Source organism: Myotis brandtii, unplaced genomic scaffold (assembly GCF_000412655.1).
Source record: "Myotis brandtii unplaced genomic scaffold, ASM41265v1 scaffold250, whole genome shotgun sequence".
Lineage (NCBI taxonomy): Eukaryota > Metazoa > Chordata > Mammalia > Chiroptera > Vespertilionidae > Myotis > Myotis brandtii.
In genome coordinates, this window is record NW_005359478.1 from 5,370,885 (window position 1) to 5,396,354 (window position 25,470).

Below are 25,470 nucleotides of genomic sequence, written 5' to 3' on the forward strand. Positions count from 1 at the left end.
TCATGTTCATTTGATACTTTCTGCCTTGAGGAGTAAATGACTTTTGTAAATTAATATTTATTAGGTATTAAGACCAACTATGTTACAGGCAACGTACTAGGTAGTCTTGTGTTCACAATAACCCAGACAGTACACAGGGTGTCCCAAAAAATGTATACACATGTTAATAGCTGATAGCTCAATTGATGTTTCTTTCTTTCCACATTTAACCCATTGGAATTAATAATTATTCAAAGTATGTATACATTTTTTGGGACACCTGTATATTGATATCTCCTCTTTACAGATAAGGAAAGTAAGATTTAGGATTTAGAGTTGTTAAGAAAAAAAAAAAAAAGGCAAACTTGCCAGGGTCACCTAGTTCATATACGACAGTCAGGATTTAAAACCAGGCTCCACATACCACAGTCTTTCCACCATGGCACCCTGTGTCATTTTGTTTGTCCATTTCCCTTATTCACTCAATTAGGGTGCATCATCTTCTTAATCCAACCAGGACTCACTGAAGCATGTGGGCCTTGTTGGAAGTTACATAATAGTCTAAAAAAAGAGTTAATGAAGAGAAGGCAGAATCCACAAACCCATGGGTGGGAACAGAGAGATGGTGGGAGAGAAGGATGACCCTGAGACTTCTGGCTTCTGGAATTATTATGCTGACTCTAACCAACATTATGAACCAGGAGCAGAGATGAGGAAGAGAATAGTCAAATGTGAGTATCCTATGCAGAGATGTTTATTACATCCACCTGGAGCTTCCCAGAGCCTGGGTATCCTGGTTAAGAGCATGGTCTTTGGTGTCAGTTATCCCTGGTCTTGAACCTAAGCTCTACCATTTGTCAACTGCATGCCTTTAAGGATGTTACTTTATCTCTAAGAGTCTCAAGTTCTCATATGCAAAATAAGAATAATAATACCCACCTCAAAGAGTTTTAGAAAGACAGTATTAAACAATACATATAAAATGGCTAATATAATGCCTGGCATGTCATAAGTACTCAATAAATGGCATTTTATTGCTAACTAGAGGCCTGGTGCACAGATTCGTGCATTGGTAGGGTCCCTCAGCCTGGCCTGCGGGGATCAGTGGACCTCTGCACTGCCGCAGCCCAGCCTTACCCACCAGCTGCTCAATCCCGCACAGCATTAAATAGTGTGTGAAGTGGCAGGCAGCCGGGGAGAAGACTGAGCCCAGGTGGGGCGCCTCACCGCTCCTGCTTATCCGGGCCCCCACTGCGCCTGCCACGCCACTACTCAGGCGCACAGGGGGAGTGTTCATGGGAGAGGCTCACGCTTCTGCAGCCTGGAACGGCACTCCCACTGTAGGAGCACACTGACCACCAGGGACAGCTCCTGTGTTGAGCACCTGCCCCCTAGTGGCCAGTGCATGTCATAGCTACCAGCCTGTCATCAGGTCATCTGGTCGTCCTGTCGCCTAGGCTTTTACATATATAGATAACACAGATGATTGCAATAGTGTGACACCAGAGTAGAAGGCATCTGAGCTAGAGAATGGTTTTAGATATCATTGGTGTATGCACAATGGCTGATAGCCTAAGAGTCAGTGGAATACAGTTCCAATTTGTTGGTTCCTAGCTCAAACATCCTCAATGCCTCCTTCTTGATTACAGAACAAAGTCTAATTTATCATAGGCTAGCAATTTCTGATTCTGTGCTCTTGTTCAGAAATTGATTTTTCTGAAATTTTCCCCAATAGTCTGCTTTATACATTACATACACTACATATATCTATATACTTCATGTGCTAAAATGAAACTATGCATTCTCTATATACCTTTAACTTTCTAATCTCTATTTTCTTTATGTCTTCCCTCAGCCTAGAATACTCCTCCAAATACTATTCCCTCCTTCAGGGATGTCACTTCTTCCATGAAGTTCTTTCTAAAGTCCTCAGAAGTACTTAATATTCTTCTTTCTGAAAGTTTATAGAAAATTTTCACATCTCTTTTATAGAACTTGTTATTTTATACCTAAAATATATTTAGATAAGTGGTTATCCGGCTATTCTCCACAGCACCTTTGGGATTCCACATAGGTGGGAGTGGGAAATGGAGAGTCATTTTTGGGGAAAGAAAACAACCCAAACCCAAGCATTTACTCAAGCACAATAGAGCTCAGTTCACTGAGCCCACCTCCTCGCCTGGCTTGTCTCCACTCCCCTATTGAACCGACTGCAACTGACAAGCCAAAAGAGAACTCCCCAGGCTCCCCTCATCAGGGATTTGGTGGATCTACCAAGGAAAGGGAGAGCAGGATAAATAAAACTCCAACACTCTAACCAGTAGTGAATTCTGAAATCTTTTATTTGTTTCCACGTAAATATCAATATTATTATTAGGCTATATTATTAATATCAATATTAATACTCTCTGATAATCAGGAAAGCACTAAATACAAAATCAAGGCTTAAAATAGGGGACCTGCCCAGTATTCTTAAGAACAAAATATGACTTAGATCAAGGTTGGATTCCTTAAGTCATTCACTAAGTAGAAAGGCACTAGGTAACAGTTGATGAGGGAAGACTGTTAGCATGTCCAAGAAAAAAAAATCCACATAGTAAAAGAAGTTACCTATCTTGACTCATAGCAACCAGTATATGGACACTTAGCATGTACTTTCACACTTTAGCACTATGGGCATAAGATTCTAGCAGTGGTTCTCAACCTTCCTAATGCCGCGACCCTTTAATATAGTTCCTCATGTTGTGGTAACCCCCAACCATAAAATTATTTTCGTTGCTACTTCATAAATGTAATTTTGCTACTGTTATGAATCATAATGTAAATATCTGATATGCAGGATGTATTTTCATTGTTCGCAACCCACAGGTTGAGAACTGCTGTAAGGGGATCATTTAACAAGGGTGGAAGCAGGATTGAAAAATGGGAAAGTATTTGTCCAAAATCATTTGGCTAGTTAGTGACTCAGTCAAATTGGAATTCCAGTCTCCTGACTTCTTATTCAGTTCTGTTTCCACAGAATTCTGTTATGTCCAAAGAAAAGTTAATTATCCTTTTGAAGGAGTGACTTAAATGAGACATGCATGTTTTGATGGGTGAAAGGTGGGGGAGTGAGGCTGCTGCATGGCAGAAATATCCCTGTGTGGGTGAAGGAGGGAGGCCAGCATGGAAGAGTAGGCCATGTGTACTCAGTGGGCATTTGCCAAGACAGGCCATGACACCAAAGACAAACATCCCACAGAACAGTTATGCTTAGGGCTGGAATGTGCACGTCCAGGTGAAATATAGTCAGAAATTCCAAACTTTAAAAAGTAAACATACATTTTCTTAAATATTATCTATAGTCATAAACATTTACTTATTAGATATCACTCATTGAGTAACATCAACTTGCAGACCATAGTCAGCACACACACACACACACACACACACACACACTTAAATTCTCCGAGTAGTTGAGACAGATTTATAGAATATTTTGTTCAGAACAATTGGCATAAAGCATTTAGCCCAATGCCTAGTCCATAGTAGACCCTCCATAAATATTCCCTATAGTTATGATTGGCCACCACTAGAGCTTGGTTACTCTTAACTTATGCACAATTTCTCTTATTTAGCTTTTTATTTAGCACTTATTTATGTCTCCACAACAGATTAAAATAGAAGGGTGGGAATATAATTGGAGATAGACACTTAAGAGGAGATGGAAAACTATGTTAAAAAGACAGAAAAAAATTCAAATGTGATGGAAACCGTCTAGTGCAGGGCCATCTTTCTGGCCCAGCACAATTATTGTGATGACACAGAATCATCCAGAAAAAGGTCTACATCCTGCATGCTCTATTTAAAATGGTAGGGAAACATTGGCAACCATTAAAACAAATTTTAGCCAAAATCTAAGAATCTACAAATTATCTAGAAATTTGACTTATGAAAAATTGCATGTGTTCACAATGCTGTGAGCCTGATACATCAGGAGGAACATTTAAACTAAACATAAGGGATCTCATTATCTTAAAAGCCGTGGCATTAGCTGATTCTAGTCCAGGGGTGGGCAAACTTTTTGACTCGAGGGCCACAATGGGTTCTTAAACTGGACCGGAGGGCCGGAACAAAAGCATGGATGGAGTGTTTGTGTGAACTAATATAAATTCAAAGTAAACATCATTACATAAAAGGGTACGGTCTTTTATTTCAATAGTTTTATTCATTTCAAACGAGCCGGCCGCCGGGCCGTAGTTTGCCCACGGCTGTTCTAGTCTCAATAATTGATATAAGATCGTATGTGATATTAGGATGTTTCTAGATAGAGATCATTGTTTTTCATAAGATACAGTAGGCTCTCAGTGTCTTTGACATAAAGTTGCATCTGAAAATAGAATTGCTTCATTTTTGAAACTAGCAATGTGGTGTGCATGTACAAGGCATGGGGCTGAGTGTTATCAGCATAAGCTGAAGGGTGCATACATGTTCCAATGACTATCAGTAGCAAAGAATGTGTTTCACTCCCCAGACTCTTTAAAATTCTTACTGGATTTTTGAGGGGGGAATTGCTATTAAGAACATTTGGAGGCTGGGAAAGCAATGTGGTAGAGGGGGGAAAGCCTAGACACAGAGTAATCTTTATCTTCACCAAGTCCTGACAGCTGTTCACAAGTTGATTTTCCTTCTTAACTGCACCCAGTGAGAGGTATTTAGGCAACATGCAGACTGCAACCCAATCCATCCTAAAGAGGCAGCTGCGGTTGTCAGTGGGTCCATACCACTTTCGGCTGATTCATCGCCCCCTCCTTGGTCCTCTTCATTTCGACAATGCCAGATGCCAGATTTCCAGCAAATGCTCGTCCAGTGTCTTTTTCAATAAAGCAAGTTTATTACGACCATTTCCTGACCAATAGAAACAATTGGTATCATGAAGAAGAGGCACCTATTTTCTTCTTCGGCAGAGGTACCTGACAGGCTTGAGGCAATTGTGAAGGATGAGGGCTAGGTGCTTTAGAAGATTGGAGGATAAATAAAGTTAAATGATATGTAAAATAAGTCTTAAATATCCCTGAGTGGGAGTGGGGGAATCTTCTTCTGGTCACATCCTGTGTAGCCAGAGGTGGGGGCTGATCTGGGATGACTCCTCCACTACCAAGGAAGAACCAGTGTCCTGTCCACCCCCATTGTGGCATTCGAGCTTGGTGCCTGGCTTAGGTGTGGCCATCAGGTCCTCATTCAGCACAGAATCTATCGGGAGTTTGATGAATGAGAATTAACTCCCCACCATTCACCTGGATGTCTGCACAGGAGGTATTGTGAGTGGTCACATTCAAGTAGACTTTGTCCTTGAAACCCAGAGAGGCCACGATGATGGAGTCAACAAACGTGACCTTGTCATGGGAGAAGAGGGGGTTCCGGTTTTGCCTGTAATGAAGGCTGAGGCTGAGCTCCTGGGAGAAGTAGCCCTTCAGGGAGATGAGATAAAACCCATCACATGGGATGGGGATTGAGTTGTCTTGTATCTTCATGGGGTCCTCCTTGCTTGGGGATGTGAGGATGAAACCTTTTTCATTGTCACACTCTAAGGAGGGTAGGACAAGAAGAAATAAAAAAAAGAAAGAATGATTCCTTAGCACAACTTTGGGCAACAACATTCCAACACATCTAGAAACATATGAAGAGACAGCGATAGGAAGAGATTTTGAGAAGAATGAGAGGAAGCGGGCATTGTGCTTTACCCATGGGATGGAAGAGGAGGTAGAGCTAGCACTGGTACCCAAGACAGTTCCTGATGGGGCTGGAACTCAAGAACTGAGAGATTAAAGCCATTGGCGGTTGTCACAACAGACCTGCGGCAGGAAATGGAGCTTGGAGGTTTCCCTGATTTTCAGAACAGGGAGGGACTGGCAACCTCAGGGCTTTCTTGTTCAATAGCTCAATAGGAGCAAAGGGTGCCGGGAGGGCCATTGCTTTGAGCTCTTCCCTATTCTCTCTCCACCTGACTGTGAAATGCACATTTTCACATGCCCTGGGCACTGGACTTTCCAGCAGCATTTACTACTGGCTTTTACCAGCAGCTGCTGAAGCTTAATGATGCTGCTGTGCACAGAATGTCAGTGGGCTCAGGCTCTGCCCAGAAAGAGGCAGGTGAAAGAGCTCCAGAACAAAGACCTGCCTCTCCCTTCTACCTTGTCACTACCTTTTCCTGGAAGGTGCCTTGGGAAGAGCTGCTTTCACAGGAGGAAGAAGAGGAGGGGGAGGAGGAGGAGAAAGACAAGGACACAGTGATGGCTTTGGTACCCTCGTGAGGAGCCATTCCAAGTGTAAGCCAAAAAGCCTTAATTTCTTTTCAATCAGCCCTGATATGGCCAAGCAACCACATCTCAGACTCCCCACTCTGGCCCATGTCCCTTGGTAATAGGAAAAAGTAGGTCCCCACTGCTGGACACACAATCAATAATTCTTGCTCTGAACCAGGCCCATGGAGGCATGCTTGAACTGGAAATGAAGACCTCTTATGGAGGGCAAGATGTACTTCCCTCAGGCTCAGGAGAACTTGATAGACAGTGACTAGCCTTAAAGAAACTACTGGTGGCCCTAACCGGTTTGGCTCAGTGGATAGAGCGTTGGCCTGCGGACTCAAGGGGCCCAGGACTCAAGGGTCCCAGGTTCGATTCCAGTCAAGGGCATGTACCTTGGTTGCGGGCACATCCCCAGTAGGGGGTGTGCAGGAGGCAGCTGATCGATGTTTCTCTCTGTCCCTCTCCCTTCCTCTCTCTAAAAAAATCAATAAAATATATTTTTTTTAAAAAGAAACTACTGGTGGGTGTTTTAGTGTTAGTCATGGATCCAAGTCATGCTGTCCTGGTGAAGTATCACCTGGCCTTCACACCTGGGGCCTCCCCCAACTCTCATTAAAGTAAAATCTTGACCTATACCAGAATTACTGGCAAAACTAAGGAAGTAAAGCCTTAGTTTCCTTACCTTAAAAATAAGAATAATTCCACCCTAGCTGCTTTTTTCTCAGTGGTTAGAGCGTCAGCCCACAGACTAAAGGATTATAGGTTTGATTCAGGTCAAGGGCACATAATTCGGTTGCAGGCTCAATCCCTGGCCCCAGTTGGGGGCAGTGCGGGAGGCAATCAATTAATGTGTCTCTCTCACATGGATGTTTCTCTCTGTCTCTTCCCCTCCCTTCCACTCTCTCTAAAAATCAATGGGGGGGGGGGGGAGGGAATATCTTTGGGTTAGGAGTAACAAAAAAAAAAGAATAATTCCTGCTCAGAGGGTTCCTGGAAGGATTAGTAAGGCATCTAAAGGAATTAAGCACAGATTTGGCAACTAATGACTCCCCTTTTCTTCTTTATACACCTTCTTTGTCTCAAATATAAACAACATGCAAGGTCCAGGTATTCCAGGATTTAATGCTTCCCTAAGAAAGGGTGAGATCTTGTGTTCTGGAGGAAATGAAGAGATTCAGAGGGAAAAATTCTTTTTAAAAAAATCAAACTTTCGACAACACTTACCGGTAAATTGTGCTCTGATACTTTGAATTGGAGGATACTGAGGTGGCACCTGAAGAAAGCAAAGAGATATTTTTAGGAAAATAAATGGTGAAGAAATGGAATTAACAAGTCATATTCTATGAAACAGAAATGGAGTAGACTAGAGAGGGAGCGACTTGCCAAAGACTTGGGTTTTTTCCATGGAGAATAGACCCAGACTGCCAACCTGCCCGCTGGCCTTTCTATAACACCCCTTAAGGTAAGTTAGGAGTGTTCTGCCCTTTCATGCAAACACCAAGGTCTGTGCTCAGCCCTGCCAAACTCTCCTTTGGTGTGTTGTTTTGGCTCACTGAGTCCCAATTTCCCATTTTGGATAACAGAGCATTTAATAGTCATCTTGTCAAGAAACCCATTCAGTCGCAGAGATCCATCCCCTCCTGAAGAAGGCTGTGCCCGATCCACCCGCTGTGACCACCGACTCCCAGAATGCACTGGGAGTGAATTCTGGAAGCTTCCTAGCTCTAACGCAAGTGTAAAAGTGTTTTATTTTCAGGGCACACTACCAACTAAAACTAGTGTAATCCTTCAGAGTTTGGTAGATGTGAATATAGTCTATTTTTTACATTGGTTTTCTCCCTTCTCCTTAAAAGCTTGAAAACCTAATTTGAACCCAGAGAGTATTTAACATCAAAAAAGGAGAGAGGAAGCCCAAGGGGTAAAATGTCTGCAGTAATTTGATGGGGAAGAGAACAAAGAAGTTCAATAAGGAGCAAACTATAAAGTATATGAAGCGAAAAAAAGCAAAAGGCAGAATCATGTATAAAGTATATGACTGTGTATTTAAAAAAATAAAAATATGGCTTGCATGGGCATTGACTCTATCTGAAAGGACACACAAAACACTGTTTGCAAGTGTTGCCTCTGGAGAAAGGAACTGGAAGCCTAAAGTCAAGAATGGGAGTGCCCCTTACTTTTCATGGTCGACTTTTTTTCAATTTTGTACCATCTGCTTATATCACCTACTAAAAAGGGAAAGCGAGAAAAGAAAGCGCACTGTCTCTTGTGTCTGCCAAGAACAACAGCTCTCTCCGCAGGATGCTTTTTGGCTGATGGAGGTGTGGGGAGGAATTTGTTTTCATGCCCTGGAGTGTGGAATCCCTGCCTCCCACTCGCTGGCATATAAGTAGCCGCAGTCAAGTGGATTCCTCTAGCGACTGCCCACGCGGACGAGGAATCCCCTATTTCCCGTAGAAGTCAAAGCACAAGCCTAACCCAGCCGAAACCAACAGGCCTGGGAGGTAGAAGGGAGAGACTTTTCCAGCCCTGCCAATTCATAATCCCCAGGGGTGAATAAATGCCCCACTGCTCTCTAAGCCAGCAAGTCAGTCCAGCATGAACGGCCACCTGGTTAATTTCAGAGAGTGCAGGGCTCAGCCAGCAGCAAACTGAGTTCTAATGCCAGCCAGGCAGGGATGGTGTCATCATGGGCAAGTTTCACAACTTCTCTAGACATCAGTTTCTCATCTTTAAAAATTACTAGAAGTTCAAGAGATCCCTTTCAACACTAACCGTCCATGATCCAGGTTTCTGAAGTTGTAACCCTAAGTCAATTTTCATAGAAGAGGAAAAAACAAGGCTTCCTCATCCCCAAACTTACATCAAGCCCTCTGATCTGAAAGCCCTCATGATTGGATTATTTGACTGGCTATGCAAAAATCTCCACATGGTTTCTGCAGTTCAAGGAAATCTACCACAGTTTTGAAGCGCCCTGATGATGTAAGGGTAGTAGTGACCCAGGGGATGTTCTCTGAGACCAAGAGGCTGAGAGGCAACAAGGAAAGCTCACATGACTTCCTCTCTTGGTTAGAGCTACTGGAACTCCAGACTGAAGCTTTCTGTTCCTTGTCCTGATGGTTACTCAGTGTTAGAAATAGATATATTCTCAGAAGTCTCTAGCATCAGTACCATTAAGTTTAGGCAATGTTGTGAAATAAAATAAATGGTCCTTTCTCTTGCTCCCTGCCCTGCCTTAACTCTTCCCCTCACCCTCCATACCTGATTAACTCATGCGGATAACCCCACTGCCCAGAAATACCCCCACAGTGCCCCATTCAAAGTTCTCCATGGCCCGGCTCCAACCTCCTGGTCAAACTTTATTTCCACACATATCCTTTCTGTGTTTTACATTCTAGCCAACCATTTTCTCTAATCTTTTTGCCCTTGAATAAGCGTGGTAAGATGAGACAGAGAGCATAGCCTTGAGGGTCAGATTCAGTTCAAATTGTGACTTCTCTAATTTTACGAAATTGGAAACATGTAGCATTTCTGAGCTTCAGCTCTCATGCCAGTGAAAATAAGGCATATTGTTATTGGAATATTCCCAGGAGATGACTGTGAAGTTTAAATAAGATAGCGTATGTGAAAGCACCCAGCAATTTGCCAAGTGCATGGTAAGTTTTAGAAAATACTTGCTTTCTTAGTTCTATCCAACAAGAATGTCCCTCCATCTCTGGTAACTCTGTCATTCCTCTTTTCTTGGCTTCACTTATGACAGCCCTCACACCCAGGAGGGAAGCCTGAACTCTGAGTGCTCCCTTTGTGCTCTTGTGATGAGTTCATGGTGAGACTACCACCCTGCCAATCTGCTGTGTGTGCCAACTTCTCTCTCCTCTGAGCTTGACACTGAAGTGGACACAAGAATGGAATGTTAATAAAATCTACCGAGGGGTTCCTCCTCACTCCAAATTTGAATGGGGGGGGGGCATTACTTGTGTGGTATAATGGAAATCATACGGGAATGAAGGGGTGGAGTTGAAATCTTCCCTTTCTTGGCCTCAACTTCCTTATCTATAAAATACAGGATTCAACTAGAAGATGACTTCTTGTACACTCATGCTTCTGACATGGTCTCATTCAAACATCAGGGCTGTACTCTGATTGAGATGTGTAGACTGTACTACACAGACAACCATTAGAGTTGGCTAAGGAGATCTTCTCTGGAGAACTTCTGTCAGTGTAGACTGACAGGAGTTTGGAGACAGTGTGGAGTCTTCAGACATTTCCAGATTGAAGAAGCTTTATTGTGTAGCTTGTCCTTGGATGGAACTCCTCTGGGACCTTTGATATTTTCTATTTTGTTAGTCTCTGGAGAAGATCTGAGGATTTTTCTTGTGTTGATATATAAAAAAAAGACCATGTTTGTGTATGGGTAAAAAAAAATCTTCTGATATTTACCCTTATGAAAGTATTTGAGGGTCTAAGATTAATTTGAAGTATTTTCATCATCAGTACTGATCAAGATTAAAATATTGGGTTTTAGATAGTTGTCAAAATATTCAGATATATTTCAAAATACTCCAGAGGTTCTCCAGAGAAGATCTCCTCAGCCAACTCTACATAGTTGTCTGTGTAGTACAATTTGGCCCAACCTTTAGCTGGGCTCTGAAGAGGTGCAATTGACCTGACGGGGGGCAGCAGCCCCATGGACAAGTACAAAGTAGACAGGTGCTGCAAGAAGAGTCAGAAGTAAGTCCTTTTCTGGCCTCTCACAGTACCTTGAGCACTGAGCTGTTGGAGAACAAAACTGGGAAACATCTGATGTCCAGCCTTTACCCAGCAGCCTGTACCATGTTCCCAGGAGCTCATCTTTAGAGAGAGTTTCTAATTCTAACTTACTAGGATGTTGGCATTTATTTTACTCACTTGGCATTTGTCTTGCGGGTAATTCTTGGCAGGAAGGAATGAGCCTCTGGAAGGTATGAAACCAGGGCATGGGCTCTACCTTCACTCTGTGAGCCTTGCCCTTCCTCACTTGATACCCAGCCACAATGTCAAGATGTTATGTGGGAGAGGGGTAGTGTGGGAGTCAGTGGAGCACGGTGGGGAAACAGATCTGTGATGGGGACTCCCCAGTTCACCATGCCACCTCCACTGGGATGTGAACATCTCCTCCCTGTGCCTTGGGCTTCATGTCAGAGGAGACCTGAGAGATCATGAAAGCACACCCTCACACTCTCAGGGTGCATCTCAAGGAGCCTCTGCAGGGGAAGATGGAATATTCCATCCTGAGCCATTGCAGTCAGCTGGGAAGCTAGACTCTCATCCTGAGGCATTCGGTGGTGCTCAGCAGAAACAGCCTCCTTACCAAGGGCAAGGCCTTACCTTCTGATCAGGGAAGTTCAGAACCCCACGCAGAGAGACTAGGAAGAATGGGAAAAACTGGTTCTTTGCCCAAGCAGCCTTCCACATTCAGAAAAACCTCATCCCGAAAGTTACATTTCTTAGAAACGAAGATGTGTGGCTCTGAAAACCATGTTGAATAAAGAGTCTATTGGGATCTAATGACACAAAGAACAGCCATTTTAATTATTATCCTAAACCCTCTCTTTCTCCTTCCCCACCCTTCACCATGACTGTCAGCACCTTTCTGCTATAAGCTCTTTCTTAACCTTCATTCTCTTTACTACACAATCCATGCGATATCCTAACATAGCCCCCCTCTCTAAACACTGCCCTTTTTCTTGTCACAATTACTTAGTAATGGCTACCCCACAGAGAGGACCCTGTCCTCTCTATCTCAGAGAACAAGAACTGCAGTTTCATTGTCCCAGAAGCTTAGCAATTAACAGATTCCTAAGAGGGATCTCAGGAATGAACCAAAAGCATCCAGGTGGCATGAACACACCTTCAAAATTATGTGATTGACCAAATGCAACCAACTTTTGCTGTCCTCAAGGGGAAGGTTTTCTCATATCTGGGTTTCCCTTTCCACATGAACTGGGGAAGTCCTCAAAGTATACCCACAGAGGCATCTGCCAAAACATTTCTAAGAACTCACTTCCTCACCTTGGTGATTGGGTGAGTCTGCAGCGTAACATTCTGTAGCAGCTTAGTTTCTAAGCAACTGGAAGGGTCAGTTACAGTGTACCCACTGTATTATCATAAATCTCACCCTGCCTCAATCATAATGGAGTTCAGTTAAGTAAATGTTTGCTGAGCTAAGAGGGAACTTAGCCCCTAAGACTATGCCTGCTCCTTAGTTAGGGACTTCATAATCACATAATATTTGATATTGGCTCTAACCAACACTTTGCTTCTTTAAGTGTCTGCTTTAAACACAGGGTTGGAAACTCTGGGAAGGCAAGGAAGACCATGTCTTGCTCACCATTGTTTCCTCTGTGTCTGACAGGTAATTGACACTCTACAGATACTGTTGGGATAAGTAAATGAATCAATGGTTTATAGTGAGCTGAATAGTGTCTCCCACAAAATTAACATCCACCTGAACTCTGTACGTGACTTTATTTGGAAATGGGGTCTTTGCAGATGTAACATGAGGTCCACTAGATTAGGGCTGACCCTAAATCCGATATAACTTATATCCTTAAAGCAGTGATTCTCAACCTTCCTAATGCCGCGACCCTTTAATACAGTTCCTCATGTTGTGGTGACCCCCAATTTCATTGTTACAAATTGAACATAATTAAAGCATAGTGATTAATCACAAAAACAATATGTAATTATATATGTGTTTTCTGATGGTCTTAGGCGACCCCTGTGAAAGGGTCGTTCGACCCCCAAAGGGGTCACAACCCACAGGTTGAGAACCGCTACCTTAAAGAAAGAGGAGAAGGCATCATGCGGTGTGGGCCAAGGATGGTGCAGGACACATGGAGGTCAGCGTCAGTGCTCACAGTAGCCACAGCCTTCGAATTACTTGCTAGGAGCTGCTTGGTGGTAGCTACTGCCTACACCAGAGCCACTCAGCCCTCATGTTCATCAAGCTCTCTCGCCTGCTGTCTGAGAAGCCAGAAGACAAAGACTCGCTTGTACAGAATTTGCCCACTTTCAGCAACTTGTCCTAGTCTTTTATTTTTTTTTTAGAAATGGGCTTTGTGATTTTCTTTAAAATATATTTTTATTGATTTCAGAGAGGAAGGGAGAGGGGGAGAGAGACAGAAATATCAACAATGAGAGAGAATCATTGATAGGCTGCCTCCTGCACACCCCGTACTGGGAATTGAGCCCACAACCTGGGCATGTGCCCTTGACCAGAATCGAACCTGGGACCCTTCAGTCCACAGGCTGACACTCTAACCACTGAGCAAAACCGGCTATGGCCCTGCATGACCTTTTTTTTTCTGCATCACCTTTTAATATAAACCCAGACAAGTCTGTAATGCCTCATGTTTCCTCATTGTAAAACTGCACACAAATATCTATCTTCCTCCAAAGTCATGGTGAAGAAGTAGAAACAAAAGTGGGGGAAAGATCTGTAAAAATGAGAGACTGTTTATTACAGGTGACACTCACCCCCTAAAAAAGGCTTTACATTCCTAGTCTTCATCATACCATGTACAGGGTCAGATTAAGATCTTTAGGGACCTTGGAAGCTAAAAACATTCATCAGTCAACACAAATAATTCAAAATATATTTTATATTACTGACCTGTAAAGTAGGTATTTTACAACTTATTTTATAACCCCAAAGGGCTTTTATATTTTTCCTTAATGACTATTTGGATGCTTGTTTATCATTTTTTGTCATGTTCATTGTCAGTTTCCTCCTGACCTTTGTTGGAGAGTTTCTCTGGTTCTCTAGGCTTATGCCCTGGCTACCTACAGGGAAGCCCAGCCCTGAGGGTCCATCATGAAAACTCACTGGACCCCTCTGTTCCCCATATTTGCAATGCAGCAGTAAGGGAGTGAGACTTTCTAACCACAAGCTCTTATTAAATTAGTATTAGAAGAACTAAAGTGTAGGTCTATTTGTCAATTTTTCTATCAATCAGAATATGTTCTTAAATAGCAGTTACATGTTCTCAAAGTAGAAAAATCAATACAAATTAAAAACCCACCTAAGTTGTATTTCAGAATAAAAGTTCTGCTGAAAAGAAAATAGTTAATTACAGTCATCCCCCTTTACCCATTGGGGATATGTTCCAAACAGCCAGGGGACGCCTGAAACCACGGATAGTACCGAATCCCATATATACTATGTTTATCCTATACATACATACCTTTTCATTTAAAGGAAGCACTTTCTGGCTTCTCTTAGGCATAGCAAAAGTTCCAGCATCACTACTCTTGCACTTTGGGGCTATTATTAAGTAAAATAAGGGTGACTTGAACACAAGCACTGCGATATCTCAACAGTACATCCAAAATCCAAGGTGGCAACTGAGTGACTAATAGGCCAGGAGTGTCTACAGCTGTGGAGATGCTGGACAAAGGGATGATTCACATCCCAGCTGGGGTTTTTTAATCCTAAAAACTATAGTAAGGAAGTAAGAGTCCATGAAATTAAGGTTAACCCTATGATATGCTTTCTGAGATTTGAGTTATGGTGTGTGTGTGTGTGTGTGTGTGTGTGTGTGTGTGTGTGTGTGTACACATGCTACAAGGAAAACATTTCAGTGGTACAGTGCTTAGGGAAGCGTGTCCTTGAATAATAACCATCATTTCCAAAGCTCTGTAACACATTTGCTCTTCACAACTACCAAATTCCAATTTTGAAAATGATTAAACTGACGCTCAGGGAATTTCAGGAAATTTACTCAGAGTCACAACATTAAAGACTGAACTGAACCAGAGCCTTGTAATTTCTGGCCCAACATGCTCTCCTCTATACCTCAATGACTTGCTCTAAACTTGGAGATGTTTTGTATTTTTTGTAAGGAAGTGTGTTGATTCCTTCATTTAAAAAGATACGGATATTGAAAGTATGAGTGGCTACAAACAAAATACACAAGCCGTAGGATGGTATGGAATTCTCTTTCATCCTAATGCCACCATATGTTCCATTTGTGACCTTTGATGTGAAATAACCTTTTGTAAGTCAGTTATTTTCACTCCTAACAACACTGTACATGACTCTTCTCACCTAAATTATTCCAGAAGGTTAATGTTAATTTTCCATGGATGCAGACAGAATCCCTGACGTGAGTGGAGAGTACAGGTTCTCTGAAAGTGGACACAGAAGTAATTTCTATTAAAAAAAATAGGATTGGAAGGGCAGGTGATTAGCCCTGAGGCAGGACTGGGTCTACTCTGTGCCTATAACGAGGGGCTGACGTCAGAGAAATGGGATCGGGAGACTATATCCCTAAATCTATATCCCGAACTCGTGTGTGTGTGTGTGTGTGTGTGTGTGTGTGTGTGTGTGTTTCCATACTCGGACACATGTGACATTTCCAGCATGATCCCAGTACAAATTTTTCTATCCTATTTTCAACTTGGGTCAGTACTATATCAAAATTTTTCATTTATAAAGTATCAGATGAGGCCTCCCTTGTTCTTCTTATACCTGTCGAGTATTTGGCTTCTCAAAAAAGGTTTTCTATGTGTAGTCGTGGCCGAGTGGTTAAGGCGATGGACTAGAAAAAAGGTTTTCTTATCTTGACTCTTATTTAAGAGTGTAGGCTTCATTAAGCCATCTGAGAATGGTTAGTTTTACTGTAGCGCCCCCTAGTGCTGCATGAGATTAGACTCACTTTCTTTTTTAAAAAAATATATTTTATTGATTTTAGAGAGGCAAGGAGAGGGAGAGAGAGATAGAAACATCAATGATGAGAGAGAATCATTGATTGGCTGCCTCCTGCACACCCCCTACTGGGCATCGAGCCCGCAACCCAGGCATGTGCCCTTGGCCAGAATCGAACCCAGGACCCTTCAGTCCGCAGGCTGAGGCTCTATCCATTGAGCCAAATCAGTCAGGGCTAAACTCACTTTCTATCTATAGAAATATGTAGACCACAGAACAGAAGCGAAATTTGGAGAAGCAGCAGTTTGGGTAATTTTTCCTGGTTGTGTGTGTGTGTGTGGGTGTGTGTGTGTGTGTGTGTGTGTGTTTGCATGTAATGGAAGGAAGTGTTTCCCTAGCATGAGTCGCAGCCCTTTCAAGCTTTACCTTCCACCATTTTGCCCTAGGAATACTCAACTTCAACCATTTTGAACAATCAACTGAACAAGTATCTAGAAAACCTTCTACCCCCTTCCCAATCACTACCATCCTTCTTGTCTACTTAAAGACTTTTTACTCTTCCTTCTAATATCAGCTATTGCATTACCTCCTTCCCAGCTCTTACCCTCTCTGGTTTTCTTAACTGTAAGTAGACTATGTGTAATGCCCGCTCAAAAATGCAATGATTCTATACATTATTATTAGTACCCCTTTTAGAGCCTCCAAGTACTTAATGACAAATCAGTTCAATACTTCAGATGTTTCTTTGTTATTACCACGGAATCGCTTATGAAATGTAAATTCATTTGCATTGAAAATCATTTATTTGCATGTCTGGCTTTTTTTTTTCAAAAAGGAATTTCTAAAACTCTTGTTAGATTACATGGGGATACATTTAAACTGAGTTAATCTGAGACAAGATTTTTCAGGCTAAAAAAGCTTCTTTTTTCTCCCTAAACAATATAAACAAAAGTCCAAGTTATAGCCTTCATCAAGAAACTGTGAATTCTAATCAGATCTGGTCAGCTCACTTAACAATTTCCTCTACTTCCGTTTTACCCGGCAGTAAAAGTGTTGAGAATATAAACCTTCAACTGAAATTTGCTAAAGAATTATCACTAAAAGCCTCACATCTATAAATTGCTGTGATGAGGGTGATACAAATCTTGGAAGAGCCCAGCCTCAATAGTCCAGAGATACACAAATAAAATGTATAAATTATATTTATAAAAATTATATATATATAAATGTGTAAATTACATTTGTAAATTGACCTACTTTCCTGCCATTGTTCCAAGCTAACTAATAGGTAAAACTAGAAGCCTAATACTTTAAATAAATATCCAAAGAGCATGTATTGTTTTTGGTGACAAAAGGGCTCAGTTTTATAATTTGTACCATAGATATTCTTCTAGCATCTACTTCTTTCCTCCTTCTAAATAGGGTATTTTGCTAACACATAACAGGTTATTTAGATATGTACATAGTATATAAATAAGCATAAATTACAAATATATATGCAAATTTGATTTTCTTCCACCCCTTCTTAAGAACCAGGAAATTCATCTCAGACACAAAAATCTACTAACTTATATTTTGTATTTCTCAAAATCTCATTCCATTCTCTGAATATATGTATAAAGTACATATTCATAGAATATTGAGCTGGAAGAGATCTTTCTGATCATTTGATCCAGTTGCTTACACATGAGAAAATCAAAACCCAAAGAGGGAAGTGACTTATATGAGAGGGAAAAGTCTATCTTTTATTTTTCTGACATTCCAAAATGAGAACTTCTGCTGTGCACAGAAATCAACCTAATGTCATGGAATGATGAGGGGGAAGTTAATGGCCCAAGGAGTTTAATCGTTACATCTGTGTTTTACAGAGCCTTTCATATAATCAATTATTTTATAAGGCTAAAAATTAAATCTAAAATATGAGGGAAATTATGATTATTCTCCAAGTATCTGTTTCCTACAAAAAAAAAAATCCAACTTAACTGGGTGAGTGATGAGTACTCCGCTCACTTGAGATAACACCCAAATGGAAATTCATTGCAATATTACAGATCACTGCAATATTGTTTTATAAAAGTAGAGGGTTTTTGCATCATCATCTAGCCAATGCTTCAACCAAAATTCCAAACAATTTTATCAATGAGTTTAGAAAGTGTCCCTTTTTCAACAGCTACTCTACACCCTTCTCTCTCAATGTCGCTCGCTCGCTCTCTCTCTCTCTCTCTCTCACACACACACACACACACACTGCCACCACCACCATTTCATCAAGTTCCAGGGAGAAATATATATGATCTCTTTGTGCTATCCCCCCCCCAATAAAGTATATGAAATTAATTAAATGTAAGGACCCATTGTGCTGTATCCTATAACAGTATGAGATATTTATGTTAGCTAAAACAGTCTAGCTAGAAATAAGAAAAAATTAAAATTCATGTCAAGTCTGTGCCAAAAAATTCCGTATCCAGAGTATATGAGAGCACGTTTCTTGAGCCACCAGCTCTACTGTACCTCCTATGTCTTTGCTTCCATTTCTGCACCAGGATCAAAGAATGCTCCCCATGAATTCTAGTGTCCTGGAAACCAGCACTCAGCTTTCCTTCCACGCTCTATCACAGAGCTGCTGGGTGACTTGGCAGAAAAGACCCCTCTCCTTCTCAGCATCCCCTGGGTATTTCTAGTCCAGGGCCACTCTGCCACCAGCGGGCTATATGCATCCATTTCACCTTTGGCTCTCTCCTACTCACAGCCCTAGTTGAGTCTTGACTGGAGCCATCTGTCCTGTCTTTTCATCGTCACAGTGTCTGTGACACTGTGGTTATTTGAAAAAGCACTCTCAGGGCTCCCAGACCTGGTGCATGCACTCAGCTGTTCTATTTTTGGTTACGCTCTGTTTTCTTCTCGGAAGAGCCTAATTCCGGTCTGCGTCTTAGGCACCCTGCCATGGACACATTGCACCGCCCCCGCACTTGCGACCCAAATTGCCTATTCTAATTGCACCCAAAGGGTTCTGCAGAGAGAAAGAAAGGCATGGCATGATGAGGAGAGGGTGAGTGTGGTGTTGTGCTCGCCAGTCTGCCGACTTGAGCATGACATGACACCTGCTACACTTCTGGAATCGGGGGATGTGAGCCCTCTTTGCAGTACAGTGATCACAACCACACTCCCACCAGCCTCTCTGCACTGAAAAACCCTGTTTCCGGTGGGCAGAGGCAAGCCCAGGCGTCTGCCAGGACTCCACTGGTCTTATCCTAGTTTTGTTTGAGATACTCAGACTCTGCCCTGTCCATCAGAAATAAAAGTTCCTATTGTCTAATCTTTACCAGGGACAGACTTTTCTAAACTCAAGTAACCCGCCAGGGAAACAGTATGATCAGACTAGGCTCAACAAGGGAACACGGGCAGACTGTACATTTATTTTCAGTGGAGTTGCCAGCAGTCAAGAACATCCTTAAAGACTGAATAATGTTTGCAGGTCTGAACAAATACATAAGAAAAAAGAAATATAAAGGGGATCAGAATAAAGAGAAGGGAGATTGCAAGGCATATCTTCATTAGGTGGGGAAAATACTAGAAAGATGCACCCACCACATAATATATTGGATAAAGTATAAAATAGACAAAGTGATGTCTGTACGTTGTGATTGGTAGAGAAAGGCTGTGAGAATCAATATCGGGGTAAGTTGTTGGAGTAAATGTTTGGCCATGTGCGCAGATGCGCGGAACACACACATCTCTGCCTTTAAAAGAACTATTAGCTATTTAAAAGAACTTACTATTGATACCTTCAGCATTCTTTGCAAAGCAGGAGCAAATGTCCACGAGTGTCTGTGGGTTTTATGAATACAATGGCAAAGTGGAACTGAGCTCATTCTTATTTCCTTTTTATATTAATTCCCTGATCAGACGCTAACTAAGAAAATAGGTAAACCAGGTATATCAATGACTCGAAGCTTCATAAAACTCGAAGCTTCAATGACGGCTCATAAAAAAATACCAGTATTCCTGCATTGCAAAGAAAAAGAGAATAATCCAGAAGCAGCGCCCCTGCCCTACCTCCACTGTGCCCCACCATTGCCACTACTGAGAAAAGGGAAGGAAAAAGGAGACCAGAGGGTGTTTAACCACACTTTAAAATTGCTAAGGGGGAAGAAAAAAACAAACACCTGGACAATTTGGTTATCAGATTCTTTCCAAGTGACCCTTTGCAGCTGTTGGAGCTGCCATCAGCGTGAGCTGGTGGCAACAAGGTGCCGGATGTGCATCTTACCTGAGGAGCATAAAAGTGCAGGCAGATGTAGGTGAGACACAGGAGCAGCCCCAGCCCCTGGACCACAGAGGCCACCAGCATGAGCTTGTGCGTCTGGAATCTCAGACCTGGCGCGTTTCTCACATTCTCATCCAGGGGTTGAACCCCTTCCATCTTCACAGTCTGGATACAGCAAAGATGAAAACTGGGCCAAGGAAGATCTGAGAGAGAACTGACGTCTCCCCTGCCAAGAAGGAGCTGAAGACAAAACCAGGCGTATCAATCAGCAAATCCACAGAGGTGGCAGGACCAGAGATAAGAGGCAATTGAAAGAGCAGAGCGGACTCTCTCAGTTTTAACACTGCCGCTTTGCAGCAGGCGGGGAACTTCTTTGTGACTAATCTGAATTTCCCCTTTACTTTCTTTCTTCTTTTTTTCTTCTCTGGGCTAACAGGGAGTTGTTTTTGTGGCATTCCAGTTCTGATTTGAGTGACTGTGAAATGGCAGTCATTGAAATGTGCACTTATCTTAATTTCTCATTGCACCAGTAACCAAACTGTGGGTCACTTAGAAAGATAAAAAGCATCATCCGTTGATGTGGAAGCTCGTCTGTCCCTCCCCCCAGGTGCCTTAAATCACAGAAGATACTTAAGGAAAATGCTGGAAACTAAGCATTGAAGCCATCCTACAGATTTTAGGGAGAAGCACACACAAATCATTCTCAAAGTGAAAAAAAGAGAAAAGAAGAAAATAGGATGGTGGATCATGTAGAAATAAAGGAGTGAGATCCTCTAATTGTATTCCATTACAGTGTAATAAATAAGCTAGCATGTAGTGAACTTCTGTGGTCTTCTTCTCATTTGATCCTTTCGAGTGAAGTTAGCAAACACTTAGATGGTTAATGTTAAGCAAAGCAGAAAAGAAGCAGAAGAGTATCTTGACTTTTCCCCCTCCATTTTACTTTCTCCCCAAATGTGCACAAATGAATGAATGGACTCAAAAAAGCTTTGAAGGTTGCTCCTTTCTTTGAAGTCAAGGGTGGACTCAGAACTTGGAAAATAAGAGTATTCTATCAATTGACAGACACTACTTACCCTTTACCACTGAAATAAATGGCAAAATCATTTATAACGTCAAGTCAAACTGACAACTATTTACTGAGTACATAGTAATAAGCCTAGTGCTGTCCTGGATGACAAGGGATGATGGGGAGGGGCTGATTAAGACAGAATTCTCTCTCTTCTGGGACAAGTGCGTCCCTCTGAGCTCCCCATTAGTCACTAAACAGCTGTTTAAAGAAAGAAGGGAGGAGGAATATTTTTATATCAACAATAGGAGTTGTTTTAGGCATTTAGTCTTATAGAAAATGGATAGGAGACATATTCCAAAGAGAGCTTGTGGGAAAAGAAAAGTGCATTTATTATTTATTATTATAGTATTAATCAATTAAAATATGATTTAATACCCTCATGATAAACATTATGCCTTGCATTTGGAGGATGCACTGGTTTTCAGAAGTTCAAGTTTTTGCCTGAAAGATAAGGGAACTGAGACACTGTATCATAGATGCCAAGCCAAAACTAAAAATCAAACTTACCTCAAAATGATCATTCCCATGAGCAAAGTATGTGTAATATGCAGGGTGTGAAGGGGGGAAATGAAATAAAAGTCAGTGTGTAGAGTTCAATTTTTGTGTAATTGTTAATAGTGATAGTAAATATTAAAGTTGATAAGTACTTATGCATTTATTTTAAAACACTAAAAGAATCACAGCAAAAAAATTCTTTAAAGCTAAGATGCTATTGGAAACTGATGAAACCAGCTGAAAAAAAAGTGAAAACTATTAGTGCTAAAAACCAAAGAAAATATTTTTAAATGATGGCCAAAGGTTGAAAAAAATAAAAACACATTTACAAAGTGCAGACTCATGCCCTGAGCAGCATCTCTTTTCACTGTTAACATAGCTTCTATGAAGGAAATTTGGCAACGACCATATTTCCTTATAGACAGTGAGAATCGTGCTACAGAATGAATTTCCACTTGGATGTTATCTCAAGGAAGCACAGTGTCAACTATATCAACATTTGGGCGGACACATCTAAGACACAGCTCTCATCTCCCATGTCTCAGACTCCGACTGTCATATTTTGCCTCCTTGTAATTTTTGTTGAAGTTTAAGTAATACTTTACATTTAATTGTTTGTTTTTTCATTGAACACATTCTCACAGCCTCTTCACATTCTTTGTGGTAAGACGGGGACTGCACACAGAAAAATAAATGCAAATTGGCTTGAAAGTTCCTGGAACCTTTGGATAGACTAGGGAAGTGTTTCAAAATTCATCATTGGGCTGGTCTAGCAGCTGGAACACCATCAGAGATACCACTGATGGCATTTCCATCTTAGAGCAACGACAGAGTCCTCCATCTTCAAAGTTAGCATGTTTTGACAGAGATCAAGTATGTTCCCTGAATCTATGGGCAGTATTTTAAAGCATCTCACAAAGGTCAAATACACAGACACACCTGAGCAAACCAGCCTTGGAATGGAAGCCTCAGACTTCATTCAAGCAGTTACCTTTCCAAAGATCATTAGTCTCTAAATGTACACCCCTTTCAAGACTACAGAAAAGTAGGGAAAATAAAATGGCTTCAACAACTGACAGAATATCTTCTGTTTAGAAAGTAGCAAAAACTTTTTTTGATTTTGGTTTTTTTGTTGTTATTTTGTTCGTTTGGTGTGAGGTGGTGTTAAAATCTGTACTTTTCATTTGTTTCTAAATCATTGTCCATTTCAACAAGGATGAGCCAGGTGCCTACATAACGGTGCTGAGGGAAAAGACAGGAGCAGACCATATTCTCAGTCCTCCAGGAGGTCAGAGCCAGGGAAGTGTTGGCTCCAGGTGGCTGTGCAGGAAGAAGGGCACCCGGGGGCGGATCCCATGCAGACTGATATTAGGACTAGGGCAGCTTCCTTGAGATGAGTCAAGTAAACCTCAGAAAAGCCAGAAGCCATCTGGCCTTTGGGGGAGTGGGAGGGACAGTACTTGCCCGGCAGGGAGTGAGAAAACGCAGCCTGGGCCAGCAATCATTTCTTCGTGCATTTCTCATCCAGGTAGCTGTGAGTGGAGAGGAGGAAGCGGAGGAGAGTGGCCCAGGAAGAGGGTGGGAAGCTGTCGCGAATGGACTTCTGTTACTAGTTAAGAATTGGAACTTTATCCTGAAGACATTGGGAGAACATGGAAAAGTTTGAGGCAGAATGAGATATAATTTTATTTTAGGGGGGGAAAAAATCACTCTGTGTAAAATAGAAATGGCAAGGGGGATCAAAGAGACCATCTGGGAAGCCAATCCAGGGGGTTGTGTACCAGCTGAGGCAACAAGTGGGTTCTCCCACCCCTGCACTCAGCTCCCTGAGCCCTCCATCCTGGACAGGGAGTTCATCCTACAGGAAGGGGAGTCTTGATTGTCCCACAAAGGTGTGCTCTGTGGCCCAAGCCCTGAACAAAGGGCTGCCTCTACCCAAACAAAAGCCACTTTTTCTAATTTATAAACTCAAAAAGGGTACTGTTCTAATTCACACAAAGATAGCAGCATGAGTGGGGCAGTCCTCAGGCTTATGTTTATTTAAGTGAGAAATAATAAGGTCCTAAATTCAAGCAGAGAGGATCCTGAGAGGAGAAGGACTATTTTAAGTCAACAGACATTTTGAGGGCCCATCTCTGATTTTCACAAAGGGGGTCATAACTAAGCTCTGCTCTGACACAGGTGACAGGAGGATGCATGGTGATGGAAACCAATGCATTACCAATGTCAAAAGCCTGATTGACCATCTGTCTTTTGTTGTTGTTGTTGTTAATCCTCACCTGAGGATATATTTTCCATTGCAGAGAGTGGAGGAGAGGGAGGGAAAGAGAGAGAGAGAGAAACATGGATGTGAGAGACACATTAACTGGTTGCCTCTCACATAGGCTGGGAGTGACCCCTCAAGTATGTGCCCTTGACCAGGAATCAAACCTGGGACCCTTTATGTGTGGGCCAACGTTCTAACCCACTGAGTCACACCAGCCAGGGCAGCCATCTGTCTTCCTAACCTGCTCTTGATCCTGCAGTTCCCATTCTTCTTCACATTTTCAACACTCTAGGACCTCAAAACCCCGGAATCAGCTTTGACCCTTCCTTGTCCCCAATCAGTCAAGCTTTGTACGGCTGAACTGCAGTACAGCTTAGACTTCCCTCCACATTGCTGTTTGCTGCTTCTGACCTAAAGTCCTTATTTGGGTCACTTTAGCGCCTGGGTTAAACTTCCATTCCCTTTGTGCTTCAACAGGCTTTTAAACCCAGTGATGACCAAGATCCTATCAAGGGCCTCCATCTCAGAGAGGATAAAGTTGAAATTCTTCAGTGTGATATTCAAATCACTCCATCATGAAACCCCAAGTCTCCTCTCCAAACTTACCTCCCTCTATTTCCTAATTATTTCTGACATATCCTTACCCTTCATCTCTCAAGGGTTGGATGCCTTGAGAGGTGGTGAGCTTGCATTGTTCCAGAAGAGATTAAACAAAACTCTGAAGGAACACTGTTCAGGGGATTCTAGCATTGGGTAGGGAATTTGTCGCTTCAGTAGTTCCCAAAGCCTAGCTGATCATCATAATCACTGGGAGTTTTGAAAGATCCAGATTTCCAAACCCTTTACTCTAGAAATTCTGGTTGAATCATAAGGTTGGAATAATGCCTTATGAATCTGTATTTCTACAAGTTTCCATAAAAGCCAGATGTGAATCCCCCCCACCCGCCACATGACCACTTAAGTTCTCTTTCACTGTTACATTTCTGTGATAAGAAGCCTTCCCTGGCCCTTCAGCAAGAATGCAGCTGTTTCCACCAATTTTGAGTGCATTGATCATGCTTTGTCTTGTCTTATAGCTATTTAAATTTATTTCAGTCTCCCCCATTATGTTGCATGGTTCTGAGGTCAAGAGTCCAGTACTGCACTCACTCACAGGGCTGGGATAGCCTTTCTATAAAGATTATTTGCCAAATTAAATTGAATTTGCTTGCTGCCAATCTGCAGCATGCTACTTTCAGAACGAGAACAGAATGAGAGTCTTAACAAAACTGAAAATGGCACTATTAAACACAGAAATCTCCTGATAGCTGGACTTTGAACTTAGACGTGAAGAATGAGCAAACTTGAAATGTGTACTTTTCATTGAAACCGGATGTACAGCATTGGTTCAAATGCAAATGTGAACCCACATAATGACAT

The 25,470-nt window shown here is 42.0% G+C and overlaps 1 protein-coding gene across 1 annotated transcript; it reads right to left on the reverse strand.

Annotated features, from left to right (window-relative positions):
- Window positions 1–4,816: 4,816 nt before the first annotated feature.
- TNFSF4 (tumor necrosis factor (ligand) superfamily, member 4) lies at window positions 4,817–20,374 on the reverse strand. The gene is made up of 3 exons (XM_005867728.2): window positions 20,222–20,374; window positions 7,491–7,539; window positions 4,817–5,545 (listed from the first exon to the last, which is right to left on the reverse strand). The coding sequence occupies exons 1-3, from the start codon at window positions 20,372–20,374 to the stop codon at window positions 5,196–5,198; spliced, it is 552 nt and encodes a 183-aa protein (XP_005867790.1). The 3' UTR covers window positions 4,817–5,195.
- Between the last annotated feature and the right edge of the window lie 5,096 nt (window positions 20,375–25,470).